A 15,296-nucleotide genomic window follows, 5' to 3' on the forward strand; every position below is an offset into this window, starting at 1 on the left:
GTTAGGAAAAGGCTAGGCCAATGATGATATTGAGTGGGTTGTAGCCTTTAGCGTTTTACTCCGGAAAAAAGTTGCGGTTAGGTTATCGGGGAATGTACCTATGTAGCTGGTTATAACACCAAGTAGTTAGCTAGCTTGATGAATAAAACAAACACTTAATTAAAAATCAACGACATCTTTTATTTACTTATTACTATAAGGCACATATTTCTTAACTTATCACTTGTTAGACAAGTTCATACATATATAAGATCTTTCGTACACAAGGTAACGTCAGACTCAGATACTTCAGCCTGTAGTCCCCGCTGCAAGCGATTCTAACCTCCATGAGTGTCAAAACGTGGCATTAACAATTAGATTATTAAGTAAAAAGAAATGTTATATAGGTAACTGACATAAACTATGCTGCTAATAACTGTTCTAAGTGGTTCTGTTGGTCTAGTGGTTAATGGCCCTGGCTGCTATACCAGAGGTCGTGGGTTCCATTTCCACCCAGGACAAATGTATGTATGATGAGCAGGATGGTGTAATTGATATGTATTGAGAAATATATAAGTACGTTTATCAGTTGTCTAGTAATCACAATACGAACTTCGTTTAGTTTGAGACTAGATGGCATTGTGTGGAAGTTGTGGAATATAAAATGCAATTTTTATAAAGATAAAATTGAAAATAGTAAAATCCTCTCACACCTACAACTTTTAAATGGCTCGACATTTTTCATACCCTTATACACATATAGCACACTCGCACATAATTCACCTTAAACACAATACGAATTAAATTGAAATCGCCCAATCCTTTCAGGAGTTATTCTGACACAGGCAGTCACGTCAATAAAACTATCAAATACAATTTAGGTTTCGACAGACAAGTGAATATGTATAGAAATAAAAGACACTGTAATGCTGACTTACAGCCAAAGGCAGACTTGACATTCAGTATAAACGCGGCCTTAGCTTAACAATCTTTAGGTACATAAAAAAACGAAATATTTCTAAAGTTATACATATAAAAAAATATAGACGTCGGATTAGAGATACCTAAGAGTTATTTTACACTAGGGTAGGCGTTCGACGCACACGTAGAGAGTAAATGGCTTTTAAATTTGGCCCTTTTTTAATTGAAGTCATCTTTGTACTGCGCTACGTAAATACACAGTGATGTTGTGTACTAACACAGCTTTCGTTTGTGTGTCACTGTCACACAAATTAAAGCTCCATTATAAACAGTCGCTGACAATCGCACGTATACATAGCGTCTGCTTAGGAGTTGTTAACACTTACTTTTTTAAAATATTAAGAAGAAATACTAGTTCGTAACCTTTTTAACAATGGAAACCTTTTTCCTCTTCCCTTCACCATCTTCTAAAACAACTAAACAATCAAATTGACTAGTCAAAGACTTAATACAAGCAACCTCATCTTTCGTCAAACCCATTGGCAAATCGAATTTCGCGTAATCCTCTCTTCCCGCCAAATCCTGACACATGTCAGCGACGCCATCTTTAAAATCATCATCGACATTAAAAACTACTTTTTTTTCTTCATCAACGTTATTTAGCGCCTTTTTCCACATGAACTTTTCAGTAATGGCGGACTTTTTGTTCTTTGCATCTAAATCGGCTAATACTTTACCAATCTCCTTATTTTTCGGTTCCAATTTTAGCGCTTTCTTATAACAAGATATCGCTTCATCTATTTTACCTAATAGTTCATAACCACGGCCATAATAAAAAATACCTTTGCAATGTTTATTAATGTCAACGTATCGGTCAATATTTTCACACATGCCTAAAACATATTTAGGTTTATTTATTTTATAATAACATATAGCTAAATTTACATAGATTTTGACTTTAAGATCTTTGATTTCGGTTTCTTCGGCGTCGTTTTGCGGTCTTGATAGGGATAGGACTGACATAGCTTGTTGGTAACTTCTGATGGCTTTCATATACTTCTGCCTGTTAAATAAATCTTTTGCTTCCGCGCGAATATCTTTGATAGTTTTCGTTGTTATTTCGAACTTTGCTTGCTCGGCCATTGGTAAGTCGTTGAATCTGAAAAACATGGGGTATAATATATAATATGTTGAAATTTGCAATATGACAACTTGTCCTTCAGTACAATGCAAGTTTCCGAAACTCCTTTAACAATTTTGGAATCATGCTTCGCGTAGAAAGAGACAAAATTAAATGTAGGTACTGCCGGCTGAAAGAGGTGCAACTTGCCTTTGGGGCTGTTTACATGCCTGAGGCCTACAAATAGTATTTGACGTTCATAAGGCATCTCACATCGTACAACGATATAACAAATGGAATGTAGTCGGGCCTGTAGTCTACTAGGACCCTTGACGTTTGTGAGGCTTATCAAGATTCTTTTACGGCCCACTATAGGTTTTGACGTGCTTGAGGCTTATTCATCCGCCTTGACAAGTACGAGTGTTACAAGGGGTCTTTGACGCTCTAATATATTACTCACCTAGCTGCAGCATCCACGCATCTGACATCGTACAGCGATATAACGAATAGCACAGGCTCGGGCTTTACCCGGGGCAGAGCCCCACGCGAGCCCCAGGCCACTGCCGGCTGTAGGAGCAGGTGGAACCTAGCTGAGGGGCCCTTGACGTGAGTGAGGCCTATTTCAAGACCAGGTAGCACTTTGCCGACGCCTAAGCGGATTCGCTGTGGAAAGGAATTTTAATGAAAATTTATTGATTAATTTAATAGTATGTTAATTTTGCCGAGTCGTGTCTGGATGAGGCTAGCACAGGACCGTAGAAATTGGCACGAGAAAGGGGAGGCCTATGCCCAGCAGTGGGAGGATAAAGGCTGTGGATGATGATGATGATGAAGTTTGTAATCGCATAATTATTTGCTTACAAAGTTCTTTTCATATTAAGTAAAGCATTTCGTTTGTTAGTCAAAGTCATCATCATCATCCTAGTCTTTTCCCAACTATGTTGGGGTCGGCTTCCAGATATTAAAATCAATATTTTGGAGATAAGCTCCATTATATAGCTTTCTGTCTCACAAGAGCCACAGAAAAAACCAGACACAGCTATTCATTATTATCATTTAACGAATATTATAATTTAAAAAGTATGTAAGAGCATATGTGTATGTTTGTTACTTAACACCTAAACGGATGGACTGATTTCGATGAAATTTTGTATGGAGGTACCTGACACCTTGGATTAATTAGGCTACTGTTTTCCTACTTCATTCAATGCTAATAACAGCTAGTACTACTAATACATAGATACTCACGAGCGGTTCCCCTCTGTTCATGGTGAGAGTCGAATCAAAGGGTATGTCAGCTCTTTCGTAGTACGCCGCGTAGTGCAGTGTTACTTCCGCGTCTATTGGCACTAGGGGGCCATCACCTGAGGAATAAAAAAAATATAGATTTGAAATAAATCTAAAATCCCACGTTTTGCAATTGTCCATTAAAATTTTATCAAAATCGGTCCAGGCGTTTTTATACTTGTAAATTGCATTGTCATCGGGTTTGAAGCTGAATATCGGGAAGTGAGTCAAATGGAGTTGCAAATTAAATTAAATTAAATTAAAATACGTTTATTTTCAGGTATACACCCATATTTACACAAAATGACAGACCTACTCATACAGACAAATAAAACATTAAAAACAGAACAAAAACAACTTTTATAACTATTTAACATTATTAAGTAAACATTTATTTAATGTTTTTACTCAGGTAAACAGTCTTATACACGACTTCTACCAAGGTGTTACTTGTAGTACTCACTCTATTAAAGAATGAGTTTTTAAGCCTCGTCATTACGGTAAAGAAGTCAGCTACCCCGCTCTCAGCAAACATATCAGTCGCACTACACCGCCAGGGCAGGTGGAGCATGGCCCTAAACGCGTTGTTGTATTGAACACGAAGAGTGTTATAAGCACTCTTCGTGTGCTTGCACCAGAGTTGGCTGGTGTAGAACGACTGACAGTAGGCCTTGAACAGGGTAATCTTTACCTGTTTTGAGCAATGGTAGAAGCGACGAGCCAGCATATTGCTACGACTAGCAATACTACGTCTCTGCCTTTCAAGGTCATCATCGTCGACTAGATTTTCTTTTATTATATGGCCTAAGTATTTAAATTGACTAACTATCTTAATCGGTAACCCACAGAGATTAATAGGCAGTACGGTATCGGGACCTTTTCCACTTTTAAATATTACTATTTCCGTTTTAGCCACATTATACGACAATTGGTGTTCAGCAGCATATTTCTCGCATATTGAGATTAGTTTTCTAAGGCCGTTGACCGAGGGGCTAAGCAACACCATGTCGTCCGCGTAACTAAGATTGTTTAGGCTAACACCTCCAATTCGACATCCGACTCTGGCGCTGCTCAGCTCCTCGATCAAGTCGTTTACATAAAGGTTGAAAAGAACTGGTGATGTCAAACCCCCCTGCCTTACACCACAGCTCAGTTTGTAGGTGTCTGATAGGGATTTGTCCCATCTTACTTGATTAACCTGATTTGCATACCAATATTCCAATAAGTTTACTATTTTGTCGGGCACTTTTGTGTTTCTTAATTTAGACCAAAATTTAATTTAATTTAAAGCAAAAATCCAACCGGAACGACAAACAAACAAGAAAGTGAGTTTATAATAACGTGGGATTAATACGTTTACGTAGAAACGACTTCAAATAAAACCTATTAAGTCAAACTGGATGATAATTTATGGGAGCGGAGACCGCTAGATCACGTTAAATGGAAAAATAATCTATTAAATCGAAAGTTCTAAACTGACTTCCGAACTAATTAATTTTGCGTCGCGTGTTACAAAATCATTTCAGTCACATTCACAAAGACACCCAAACTCAGGACAAGCATTCGTGGATCACACAAACGCTCAATGCTCAATCCCGCAACACATAGCACCCGTTCAGTTAGCGAACTAAACGCCTAAGATTATTGTTATTGAGGATAATTTTTCAATATCCTCTCTCCCAGAACCTCATCATCATTTTCCCACGTTTTTATAAACTCACTTTCTTGTTTGTTTGTCGTTCCGGTTGGATTTTTGGCAACTCAATTTTGAGACATTTCCCGATAAGCTAGCAAGCTGAAATTTTCAGGTTACCTTCAAACCCTATGACAATGCAATTTGCAGCTATAAAACGGCTAAACCGATTTTGATAAAATGTGAATGGAGTGGATTCTTATTCAACATCAAGTTCTTACTTTCAGGACATTTAAAAACTTGGGTTTTTAGTTTTTAAAATCTATTAATTACCTTCTTCTATGATTAACAGCTTCACATCACCGTTAGATAGACAGTCCATCATTTTAGGAGCGAGTTGCTCAAAGGAGTGGTATTCTGGAGAAGATAACAGCATCTTCTCTGCTGCTTGTTCGATACCTTTGAGGGTATCTTCTGTATCACTAGAAGATAGAATTATTAATTTTAACACTTATAATAGGGATGATGACTGGGTATAAAAAGAAAAAAACTCATTAGTTAGATAATTGAAAAGTATGAGACACGTATTTTTTCCTTTTTCAGAAAAACTAGAATTGACAAAGATTAACTGCTTTAAAGTTTAGGAGAGGGGGCTTGTGACGTAACGATAGAGTAAAATTTATACTCAATCGTGACGTCACGCGTAAGTTTCATTCACTGTAATTTGGTTAATTTATGTTTGCGGGACAAATTAAAAAATGCGTATAATAATATACAAAAAACTACAAGACGGGCTCTGCAAAAAAATTGTCATCATCCCTATTGTTCCATTGTAAATAAGTCAACAGCAAAAATCAGAAATTGAATAGTAATTTGCCTGGGCGGATAGCCGAGAGGTTGAGATCACCACGCTAAAACCACTGTGCGTGTCGTGTCGCGGGTTCAATCCCCGCGTAGGACAAGTTTTTGTGTGATCCACAAATACTTGATCTGAGTCTGGGTGTCATTGTGCATGTGATTTGTATGTTTGTAAAACCCCCCGCGACGCAAGGATTAAATTCCATAGTGCGGGAGTAGTTATTAAAAAAAAATGCAAGATTTTATGGACACATACAGTCTGTTTGAAGTGGATAAAAATCAAATCCAAAGGAGTTGGTTACAAACAATAAAGTTTGGTAATGGGAGCCAACGGATGGACGGCGTCGTCGTGGGCGACCTAGGAAGCGGTGGCGAGACGACCTCAACGCTTACCAACCAGGCTGGTTCCATGCGGCCTAGAATAGAGACTCGTGGAAGGATTTGGGGGAGGCCTTTGCCCAGCAGTGGGACTAGAGAAAAAAAAATAGAGCAAAAGACCCTGAACTAATGGTAAGCTATTAAAGTTTTAAAGCTTTATGTCATAAGTTACAGCCTGGTAAGAGACGGATAGGTAAAGGACCCTTAATATAAACTAGGCATGTTACGGAGGTGGTTTATCAGAACCGAAGTTGGAGTCAGCGTTATTAAATTTGGGATTTCGGAACCGGAACCGGAGACGGAATTGGAGGCGAAGTCGAAGCTCGAAGTCGAAGTACCAGTGTTTTACAAGGAGCGACTGCCTATCTGACCTCGTCAACCCAGTTACCTGGGCAACACGATACCCCTTAGTTAGACTGATTGTCAGACATTCTAGCTTCTGACTAACTGTAACGACTGTCAAGGTGTAAGAATAACAGCCGGGCCCCACAATTTAACGTGCCTTCCGAAACACGGAGGAACTCGTTATGACAAAGATGATCACCCATCTACGGACCAACCACGTCAAGCATAGCTTATCCTGTGATCGTTTCACTTATGCGAATATAGCTTAGCCACAAGCTCCTCCCTCCCTAATATAAACCCTCATAATAGGTTTTTGTTGTAACCCTATAAGTACAGAACCTATAAAATCACCTGTCATCTTCATCATCATCATTCATATCAGGGTATAGATCATCATCAGCATTAATCATCAGGCCATCCTGTTTCTTCTTGAAGTCCAGGTCTATCTGAAACTCTCCCGATGACTTCTCTATAAGTTCCCTGCAAATAAAAACATTTGTTTTGGTAAGCTAGCTGAAATGACTCACATTGTTTATCCGACATTTAAATTAATTCTCATTTTTATAATTAATTATTTCTTGTGTAAATAAGATATTACAATTGAACCTACACACTTATTTTGTATAATAATAATAATTTTGTTATTGGAATGACAGCATGCTGCTGGGGAGTTTGTTGCAATGTTTCTTCTCTCAAAGCTAAAGCTCTTTAGAAGCGGTGAAGTGTGGGCAAAACTGGGTGCTGTACAATGTAACCTGACCTTCAAAAAGTTCTACTTAGTAGCCTTATTTGAGTAAATTAATTTTGATTTTGATTGATTTTTAATAATTATTGATCATCATTGGCAAAGCCTTTTACCAACTATGTTGGGGTCGGCTACCAGTCTAACCATTTTCAGCTAAGTACCAGTGTTTTCCAAGGAGCGACTGCCTATCTGACCTCCTCAACCCAGTTACGTGGGCAACACCGATACCCCTTGGTTAGACTGGTTGTCAGACTTTATATTATTTAAGGTGGAAAAAGGAGTGTTTCTTTGCTGATTTGGTTTAGGCGCTCAGGAGCTAGAGGCTTGCAAACATCCCAGGAGACTTGTATGTCTGGAGGGAGTTACAATGGCTTGACTGATAGCCTCCATAAGCCACCTGACGCTCAATGGGCCGACTTGGAGCCTATGTGTGGAAAGGAAGCCCATCACCAGTATCAGATACTCAGGAGTTAAAGACGCACAAATAACAAACATAAATTGAGATAATATTGCACTTATTCTTCTTCATATTATACATAATATTCAATAATTCATACTTCTTAATATTCAAACTAAGGAACTATAGTTTAATTTAATTCCATCTTAACTTGTGATTTTAATAATGCTACAAGTAGACACACCTTCGTAAGCCTTATCACAACTGCATAAAGTTCAAATTCTTATTAATTAGTGTTTAATGTTGAAACAATAGAATTTTTAGTCTTATTCCAAAGACATAGGGTTTGTTTTACAGTGTTAGCCAAAATGTAGTAATGATCGTATATTGAGATAAGCCTTCAGCACAATGCTAGCTTTTAGGCAATATGAATATATAGTTCTACGTAATTGAATTGGGACTGCAAACACTTAAACAACACAAAATGTCATGAAAACAATTATTTATTTGAATATGTAAAGTAACATCCTGTTAAAACTTTCTATAATGTTCGGTTATGTTATTTCATACTAAATTTCTTTAGAATTCAATAGTTTTGTAAACTTTTTTGCTGACTCAACTTTTGTTTTGAAACAATAATATTTGTTTAATCAAAGGGATTACCTGATATTTATTGCTTTGGTTAGCTGGACTGGGTCTCTAAACACTTCTTCCATAGTCACAGGTATTTTATCACTGATATTAGATTTTCAAGTTAGAATTTCTAAGTTTACGACGAATCGAACGAATACCGCGCCGCTTTTCCAAAAGGCAGGTTTGACAGCGGATATGACATTGACAGTTGGCACTTTTTTTTTTTTTTTTTTTTTTTTTTTTTTCCTGGAAGTTGGCACTTATCACTTTCGGTTGCGTTCTTTAATAGTACGGAGCGTAAAATAATTTACATTTTTTTTACTTTTCAGCTCTGAATAATGATGAATAACGAGTGAGTTGGGTATGAATTGCAATCTAAACCAAAACACGTTGTTTATCTATTCTATAACCAGACAAAAACTAAAGGTATAAAACGAGAAATCATTAAAAACTTCGTCTTATTTCTGGATATCTCACATTTTTATATCTTCAATACACATAATACTTTCATGGAAGTATATCCTCATATTTTTCACATTAATTCTTATCCATATTTCAGATACTTATTGTCTTTTATGAACGTCGTTTTTCATTCACTCCGAACGAATGACAATTTGTAATTAGTATTGCCAGACCTACAGTTTATCAATTTAAATGCAAATTTTATGGACTTTCTACTCTGACATTGAAATCGGAGATCTAAGATATGATAATGTGATACCAGGGATTCAGGATTAACTGCCAGCTATTAAGCCAGTGAAAAGGTGTTCATTTAAAGCAATGTTGTATAAAATTAGACAAGATGAATCTTTATACTCATTGGAATTACTTTTTACTATATTTTTCGAGTTTGGAATACATAGGTACATTACTAGAAGCTTTTAAAACGAAAGAAGTTTTATTTAATTTCAAATATATCATTAAAAATGAGGTGGTTCTTTTTAATTAATGATTTGATAATAATCGGGTTTATAAAAGCGAATATACTAGTCAATGTCTATCACATTTAGTTATATTTGCATAACTTTAATTTTTAACCTCGATAAAACTTAGAAGACTTCTCAATATATCTATTTATTTGTTGTCTAAGCGAAATTATAATTTGTCGCATATAATTGTATTATCTACAATAACATAATTAAAGTTTTAATATTATACTATTCTAATTTTACTAAATTCTATGAAAGTGTCTAAAATCACGTGAAAAATGGCGCGAAAATATTATCAAACCAGAGTTTGTTTTGGGCTATATTGAATAAATTAGATTTATACTAAACGATTATTGAAATCCAAAAATAAAAATGGAATAATGAAAAACATATGTTTTTGAAAATAATTACATGGTAAAGAAGAAAATGCATACAAAATTGCAATAGATTTTAACTAAACAAATAGTATCGTTAATTTTAAACCTATTTGTTACTAATACTCGAAATATTAGAACGAAATGAAGATTGAATGACGTTTTATATTTTTTTACGCGCGCCTAAAGGCTACAAGTGCATCATAATTCATTCGGTCACCGTAGTCCTATCAATTTCCTATCTGCCTTGATTTAATAGCTCAGCATTCGGCTTGCAGGTGAGTCTAGCCTAAATTTTCATTTATTTATTTTTATTTTATTTTCTGATTATATTTTTTAAATCGTTTGATGTAATTTGAACGTTAATATGCATTTTGCGTTATTAGTGATGTGAATTTTAAATGAGTTTAAAAATAGAATTTTCCGGGAAATTCGGGTGGGATGTTACAGAATAAATGTTTTTAATGTAAAAATTGAACATGCTAGAATATGGAAGCAAAAGCTAACGTAATCTTATTTAAAAATGAGTGTAAATTCTAGGATTCCTGGATTTTCAACTTCCGACCAAAAATAATGGATAGATTTTTTCATAATTTCGCTAAAGATTGTTTCAAAATTTAATAATCGCATTGCAAAATCGCGTAGGCGGGTAGAAGTGAAATCGCTAGAATTTTCGCATCGCATTTGGCAAATTAGGATAAAACCTTATATTTTAAATTTGATATAAACCTCAAATTGGGCGCCATGACAGACATTTAACTTGCTGGGCCAACATCAAAAAGCGTTTGAAAAACGAACGGGTAGACCACGTTTTGTGGTCACGTTTTTTTTATTTCGAAAGGGGGACGAAGGAAATTTTTGCTCAGTGGGCGTTCAGCCTAAGAGATTATTGATTGAAAGTTCGCGCATGCGATCCTTCCCCGATCCCCTTACCTTCACCCCGTCTGGCTACACAATCTATTAATAACTTATAAGAATGATAACAGATTGATTTCTAGGTTTTTCACATTAACTTAACAAGCAATTAACTACCTTTTTGAATAACAAACTATATTTTTTTTAGGTCGCGTTCTACGGCTGTTTGATTCGTTTGAGGTTGAGTTCTTGGTATGTAAACTTTTTTTAATGAGTAATGTTTTCGTAATAAATATAGATATGTTTATGGGCGTTAAGGAAAATATCGTTTGTCGGTCATTAGGGGTTTTTAAATCAGAATCCATTTGGGAACTGCGCAGTTCACAAGTGTTGCGGTCAGGGGTGACTTCGTGGCTTTCGAGAGGCATTTTTTTTTTCAGTGAGTGTAAGGCTTTTGTTTTTTTTTATTTATTTAATAGTTTACGAACACTTAGATTTATTTTCTTGATATTCTTTTTATTAATTGTGGCTGATTTTGTGGGTTGAACACCATAGGTATTTTTATTAATTTTCAGTTTTTTAAATGTGGTTACACAACTGATTTTGTGGGTCGAATTTAACGTTAAAGTAAATGAAAATGGAATTGAGTCTGAATATTTGTGTAAAGAGTTTTGTTCGAAATTAGTGCAACGTTTTTTTTTTATTTAGTTAGACATGGAAGTAGGAAAGCCAATTTTTGGGGATAATAAAATCTGGTCAAGGGGCTTGCCATAAAGGTAAATGGAATGTCTTCTATTCCCTACCTTTGTTTGTAGTTTATTTTTTTAAGAGAGGATACCGCAGGACATTCAATTGTTTTTCTGAAAAGAGCACAGGACACGGAGACACTTTCGGTTAAAGCTAGCGCAGGTTCTGTAGCAAATTCGTCCAATTATGGACCTCTGCTTTGCTTTAGGTTCTGGCATTCTCCTGTTAGTTGCTGCTTCCAACTTGTGTTTAGTGTTGTATAAGTAGTACAAGCAATTGTGCGGGCAGTGCTCAATTCAAAAAAATATTGTACAGGCATTGGAGCTCGGAGCTCTCCTATTGGCGGGACCCGTTTTCTTTGCTACTATCGCTGGTGGTATCGCTTTTTATTTACAAGCTTTTTATTAAATTTACAAGGCAACGCGTTTTCTTAATTGATTTTATTTACGTATAGAATGCTAGCGGATCCGGCTTTATTCCGTCCGGCTTGATTCTAAATTATCCAATCGCAAACAAAAAATCATTCAAATCGGTTCAGCCCTGTATGAGTTTAGTGATATACCTACACGTGCATTAGAATGGAATTTTACTTGCTTGTTCCGCACGACTTCTTTCGCTTGGTTATATCTATACTTCTATACTTCTATATCTATACTAATAAATAAAGCTGATGAGTTTGTTTGTTTGTTTGAACGCGCTAATCTCAGGATCTACTGGTCCAAATTGAAAAATTCTTTTTGTGTTGAATAGACCATTCATCGAGGAAGGCTTTAGGATATATACCATTACGCTGCGACTAACAGGAGCGAAGATACAATGGAAAATGTGAAAAAAACAGGGCAGGTATAAATCATAACTTATATCTTCTACCCACGGGGACGAAGTCGCGGGCAACAGCTAGTGAAGGTATAATTTTGGAACTGATTTACTTAATTGTTTTTGGAATCCCATGTAAATGAACTAATAGTCTATTTTTATCTCAAATTCGACCATTACTTCCTGACACTAGTTTAACAAACAAACGCTTCAGCTTTTTATATATTACCAGCTGTTGCCCGCGTCTTCGTCCGCGTGGTTAGAAGATATAAGTTAAGAATTTTTGAATGGAATCCCTCGAAAATTAATAATTTTCCCTGTTTTTTCCACATCTTCTATTGTATCTTCGCTCCTATTAGTCGCAGCGTGATGGTTTATAGCCTAAAACATTCCTCGATGAATGTTCTATTTAACACGGAAAGATTTTTTCAATTCGAACCAGTAGTTCCTGAGATTAGCGCGTTTAAACAAACAATTTCTTCGGCTTTATATATTAGTATAGATTATAAAGGAAGAGGAGCTCGTGGCTAAGCTACAACCGCATAAGTGATTCGATCACAGGTTAAGCTATGCTTGACGCGATTGGTCCGTAGATGGGTGACCATCTTTGCCATAGCGAGTTCCTCCGTGTTTCGGAAGGCACGTTTCATTGTGGGTCCCGGCTGTTTTCCTACATCTTTGACAGTCGTTACAGGTAGTCAGAAGCTTGAAAAGTCTGACGGCCAGTCTTACCAAGGGGTATCGTGTTGCCGAGTTAACTGGGTTGAGGAGGTCAGATAGGCAGTCGCTCCTTGTAAAACATTGGTACTTAGCTGAAACCGGTTAGACTGGAAGCCGACCCCAACATAGTTGGGAAAAGGCTAGGCCAATGATGAGTATAGATTATAAGGGATAGTTAAAGACTGGTACAAAAGTTAGTTTTCTTATAGCCAACCTTGATAAGGAAGAATTTGAATTTTGTGTTGTGTTGTACAGTTTATTTTAAAAACAGAAAAAATGAGAACTAAAAGGAAGGAAGACAAAAAATATTAAGACATCAAATAACAGCTATAAATAGACAATTCAAAATATATTTTTATATGTGTGTCTTATGCAAATACATTAACAACAAAATTATTATTTGTACTCTTAATCAATTTTAGTGTCGCGAGTTCGAACCCCGCGTAAGGCAAGCATTTGTGTGATATTCTAGCGCTTGTTATCAGTCAGGGTGTCTTAGGGCACGTGACTTCAATGTGTCTGGAACACCAGACACAAGGATTAAACTCCTCAGAGCAGGAGTCGATTAAAATCATTATCATTTATCATTAAATAGTAAAAACGGTGTGAATAGGGGACCTTTTGGGGTGGATGGCGATAGTTTTTATTAAGATGTGATCTTAAGAGAAAATATAAAGATTATATGAAAATTCTTTTAATTTTGTTCATAAAATCATTGCGTTTAATTATTTTTATGTAAGAAAACGCATGCGACAACATTATAAAACAATGTTTTCTATGTTTTTGTAGACAATAGTGAAATATTCATCCCTTAAAACTCTATCACCCCGTTTTACATTACGAAGTATCACTTCCGTCGCCTCAACTTGACATCACATAAAAACTTTTTTAATCTCCTTTTCAGACATCCATCATGCCTGAAATTGGATTCCTGGAACTGGTGCGCCTCAACAAGCTGGGCTACCGGTTCTACACCATCAAAAACTTCTCCAAGGCCAGCGAGTGTTTCATCATGGTGTACAAGATATCCCTCCGCGGCGACTACAACAAGCCGAAGACTGAGGACTTTGAAAAGAAGTGGAAAGAGTTCATCATCTCCAATTTGTACATGGCGGCAAAGTGCTACACCCGCATGGGCAAGCTTCTGGAAATGGTGAACGTATGCCGCAAGATCAATGAAATGCGTCCGATTCACATCTTTGATTATGCCTGCCAGTTTTACAAGATAGGGCAAGAGGAAGAGCTGAAGGACATTAAGGGAGAAACTCCGGACGAGTATCCGTTCAGCAAGTGCAGCAACCCACTCAATGTGGACTTCTTTGCTGGGCTCGAAACCCCTAATGGGGAGTTCCAGTGCTTCTAAGCTTTTTAAAAGCTTGGAATATCGGTGTTGTCCTTGTCTCTTGTTTTTTTTTTATGTATGTCGATGTCTGTCGAGTTTCTTTTTGTTAGATTTCTGTTTATGATCACATTTGGACTCAGTAAGATTTGAAATAACATAGTATACAAAACAATACTGGATAAAGGCCTAATTTAGGAAATAGTTAAAGTTAAATTCATATCAACATTTTAGAAATTAAACCAAACCATATGGGACGAAAATAATTTCAATAGACAAAATTTCGAAACAAAAAAAAAAGAAATTAAAATGACAGTAATTTGATACAGATAAACAGATTTTGTAACATTCAAAAACATTGGCAAATCACAAAATCTAAATTTCCGGATAACCTGCTTAATGAAAAAACAACGAACTATTTTTCTGCCAAAATATAAAATGAAATATCAATAAAAATTCAATATTCTGTACTTGATCTTTAATAAATTCTTTGATGTATTTATTTTAAAAAGATTGTTTTATTTTTGCACTTCCCTTGTTTGATACATTTCAGGGAACCCTCTAATATACAAAATAGAATAGTTATTTATTATAATTAACTTGATTTGTTTCAAATTTCCCTTTCTTACATGCAACAAGCTTGCAATGTTTTTCCCGAGTTATAGAAAAACACCAGTAGAGATAATTTCTGACAGTAATGTTTAAAGTAAATGTCGTTTTGTCTTTAACTTATTGCGAATGCTTTTTGACAACGATATTTTAACTTATCGTTAAGTTTACAAGTAAGGTAATTCCACTTCTCCTACCAAATAGTTGTAATTGTTATGTTGGTTAGGTTTAAAAAAAAAATGCTTAACGGTAAAACGGGGTGAATAGAGTTTCAAGGGGTGAATAGAGAATAGTGTTTTTAGGGGGTTACATGAATATTTTCTTACATTCAATGCTTAGACACAGTTGCTTTATGAAATACTTGTGAGTTTGCGTATAATCTTTATGTTTTTTCTAGTTAAACGTCCAAATTTTAATAAAAACTCTGTTTCTATCCACCTCAAAAAACCCTTAATTCGCCCCGTTTTACTGAAAAATCAATACTATGGGCTCTAAGGCTAGATAAACATAAGTGTTTTTTAGTAAAGGCACGTAATAAATAATATTTGAAGAAAAAAAAGTAAGGATATCTTGTTTTTTTTGCAAATGCAGTTATAAAGAACTTGATATTT

General features: G+C 35.8%; 2 protein-coding genes across 6 annotated transcripts; one reads left to right on the plus strand and one right to left on the minus strand.

Annotated features, from left to right (window-relative positions):
* Positions 1-715: 715 nt before the first annotated feature.
* On the minus strand, positions 716-8,496 carry LOC113509019 (inactive peptidyl-prolyl cis-trans isomerase shutdown-like). The gene is made up of 6 exons (XM_026892256.1): positions 8,327-8,496; positions 6,873-7,001; positions 5,274-5,422; positions 3,269-3,384; positions 2,481-2,683; positions 716-2,059 (listed from the first exon to the last, which is right to left on the minus strand). The coding sequence occupies exons 1-6, from the start codon at positions 8,377-8,379 to the stop codon at positions 1,312-1,314; spliced, it is 1,398 nt and encodes a 465-aa protein (XP_026748057.1). The 5' UTR covers positions 8,380-8,496; the 3' UTR covers positions 716-1,311.
* A 1,143-nt stretch (positions 8,497-9,639) lies between these two features.
* On the plus strand, positions 9,640-14,508 carry LOC113509021. 5 transcript variants are annotated; one of them, XM_026892257.1, is made up of 3 exons: positions 9,640-9,877; positions 10,663-10,706; positions 13,642-14,508. In XM_026892257.1, the coding sequence occupies exon 3, from the start codon at positions 13,651-13,653 to the stop codon at positions 14,098-14,100; it is 450 nt and encodes a 149-aa protein (XP_026748058.1). In that variant the 5' UTR covers positions 9,640-9,877; positions 10,663-10,706; positions 13,642-13,650; the 3' UTR covers positions 14,101-14,508. The 5 variants fall into 5 exon arrangements, with proteins under 5 accessions (XP_026748058.1, XP_026748059.1, XP_026748061.1 ...); XM_026892258.1 differs by lacking the exon at positions 9,640-9,877 and adding an exon at positions 10,149-10,399; XM_026892260.1 differs by lacking the exons at positions 9,640-9,877; positions 10,663-10,706 and adding an exon at positions 10,733-10,899.
* Positions 14,509-15,296: the final 788 nt, after the last annotated feature.

Source organism: Trichoplusia ni, chromosome 3 (genome assembly GCF_003590095.1).
Source record: "Trichoplusia ni isolate ovarian cell line Hi5 chromosome 3, tn1, whole genome shotgun sequence".
NCBI lineage: Eukaryota > Metazoa > Arthropoda > Insecta > Lepidoptera > Noctuidae > Trichoplusia > Trichoplusia ni.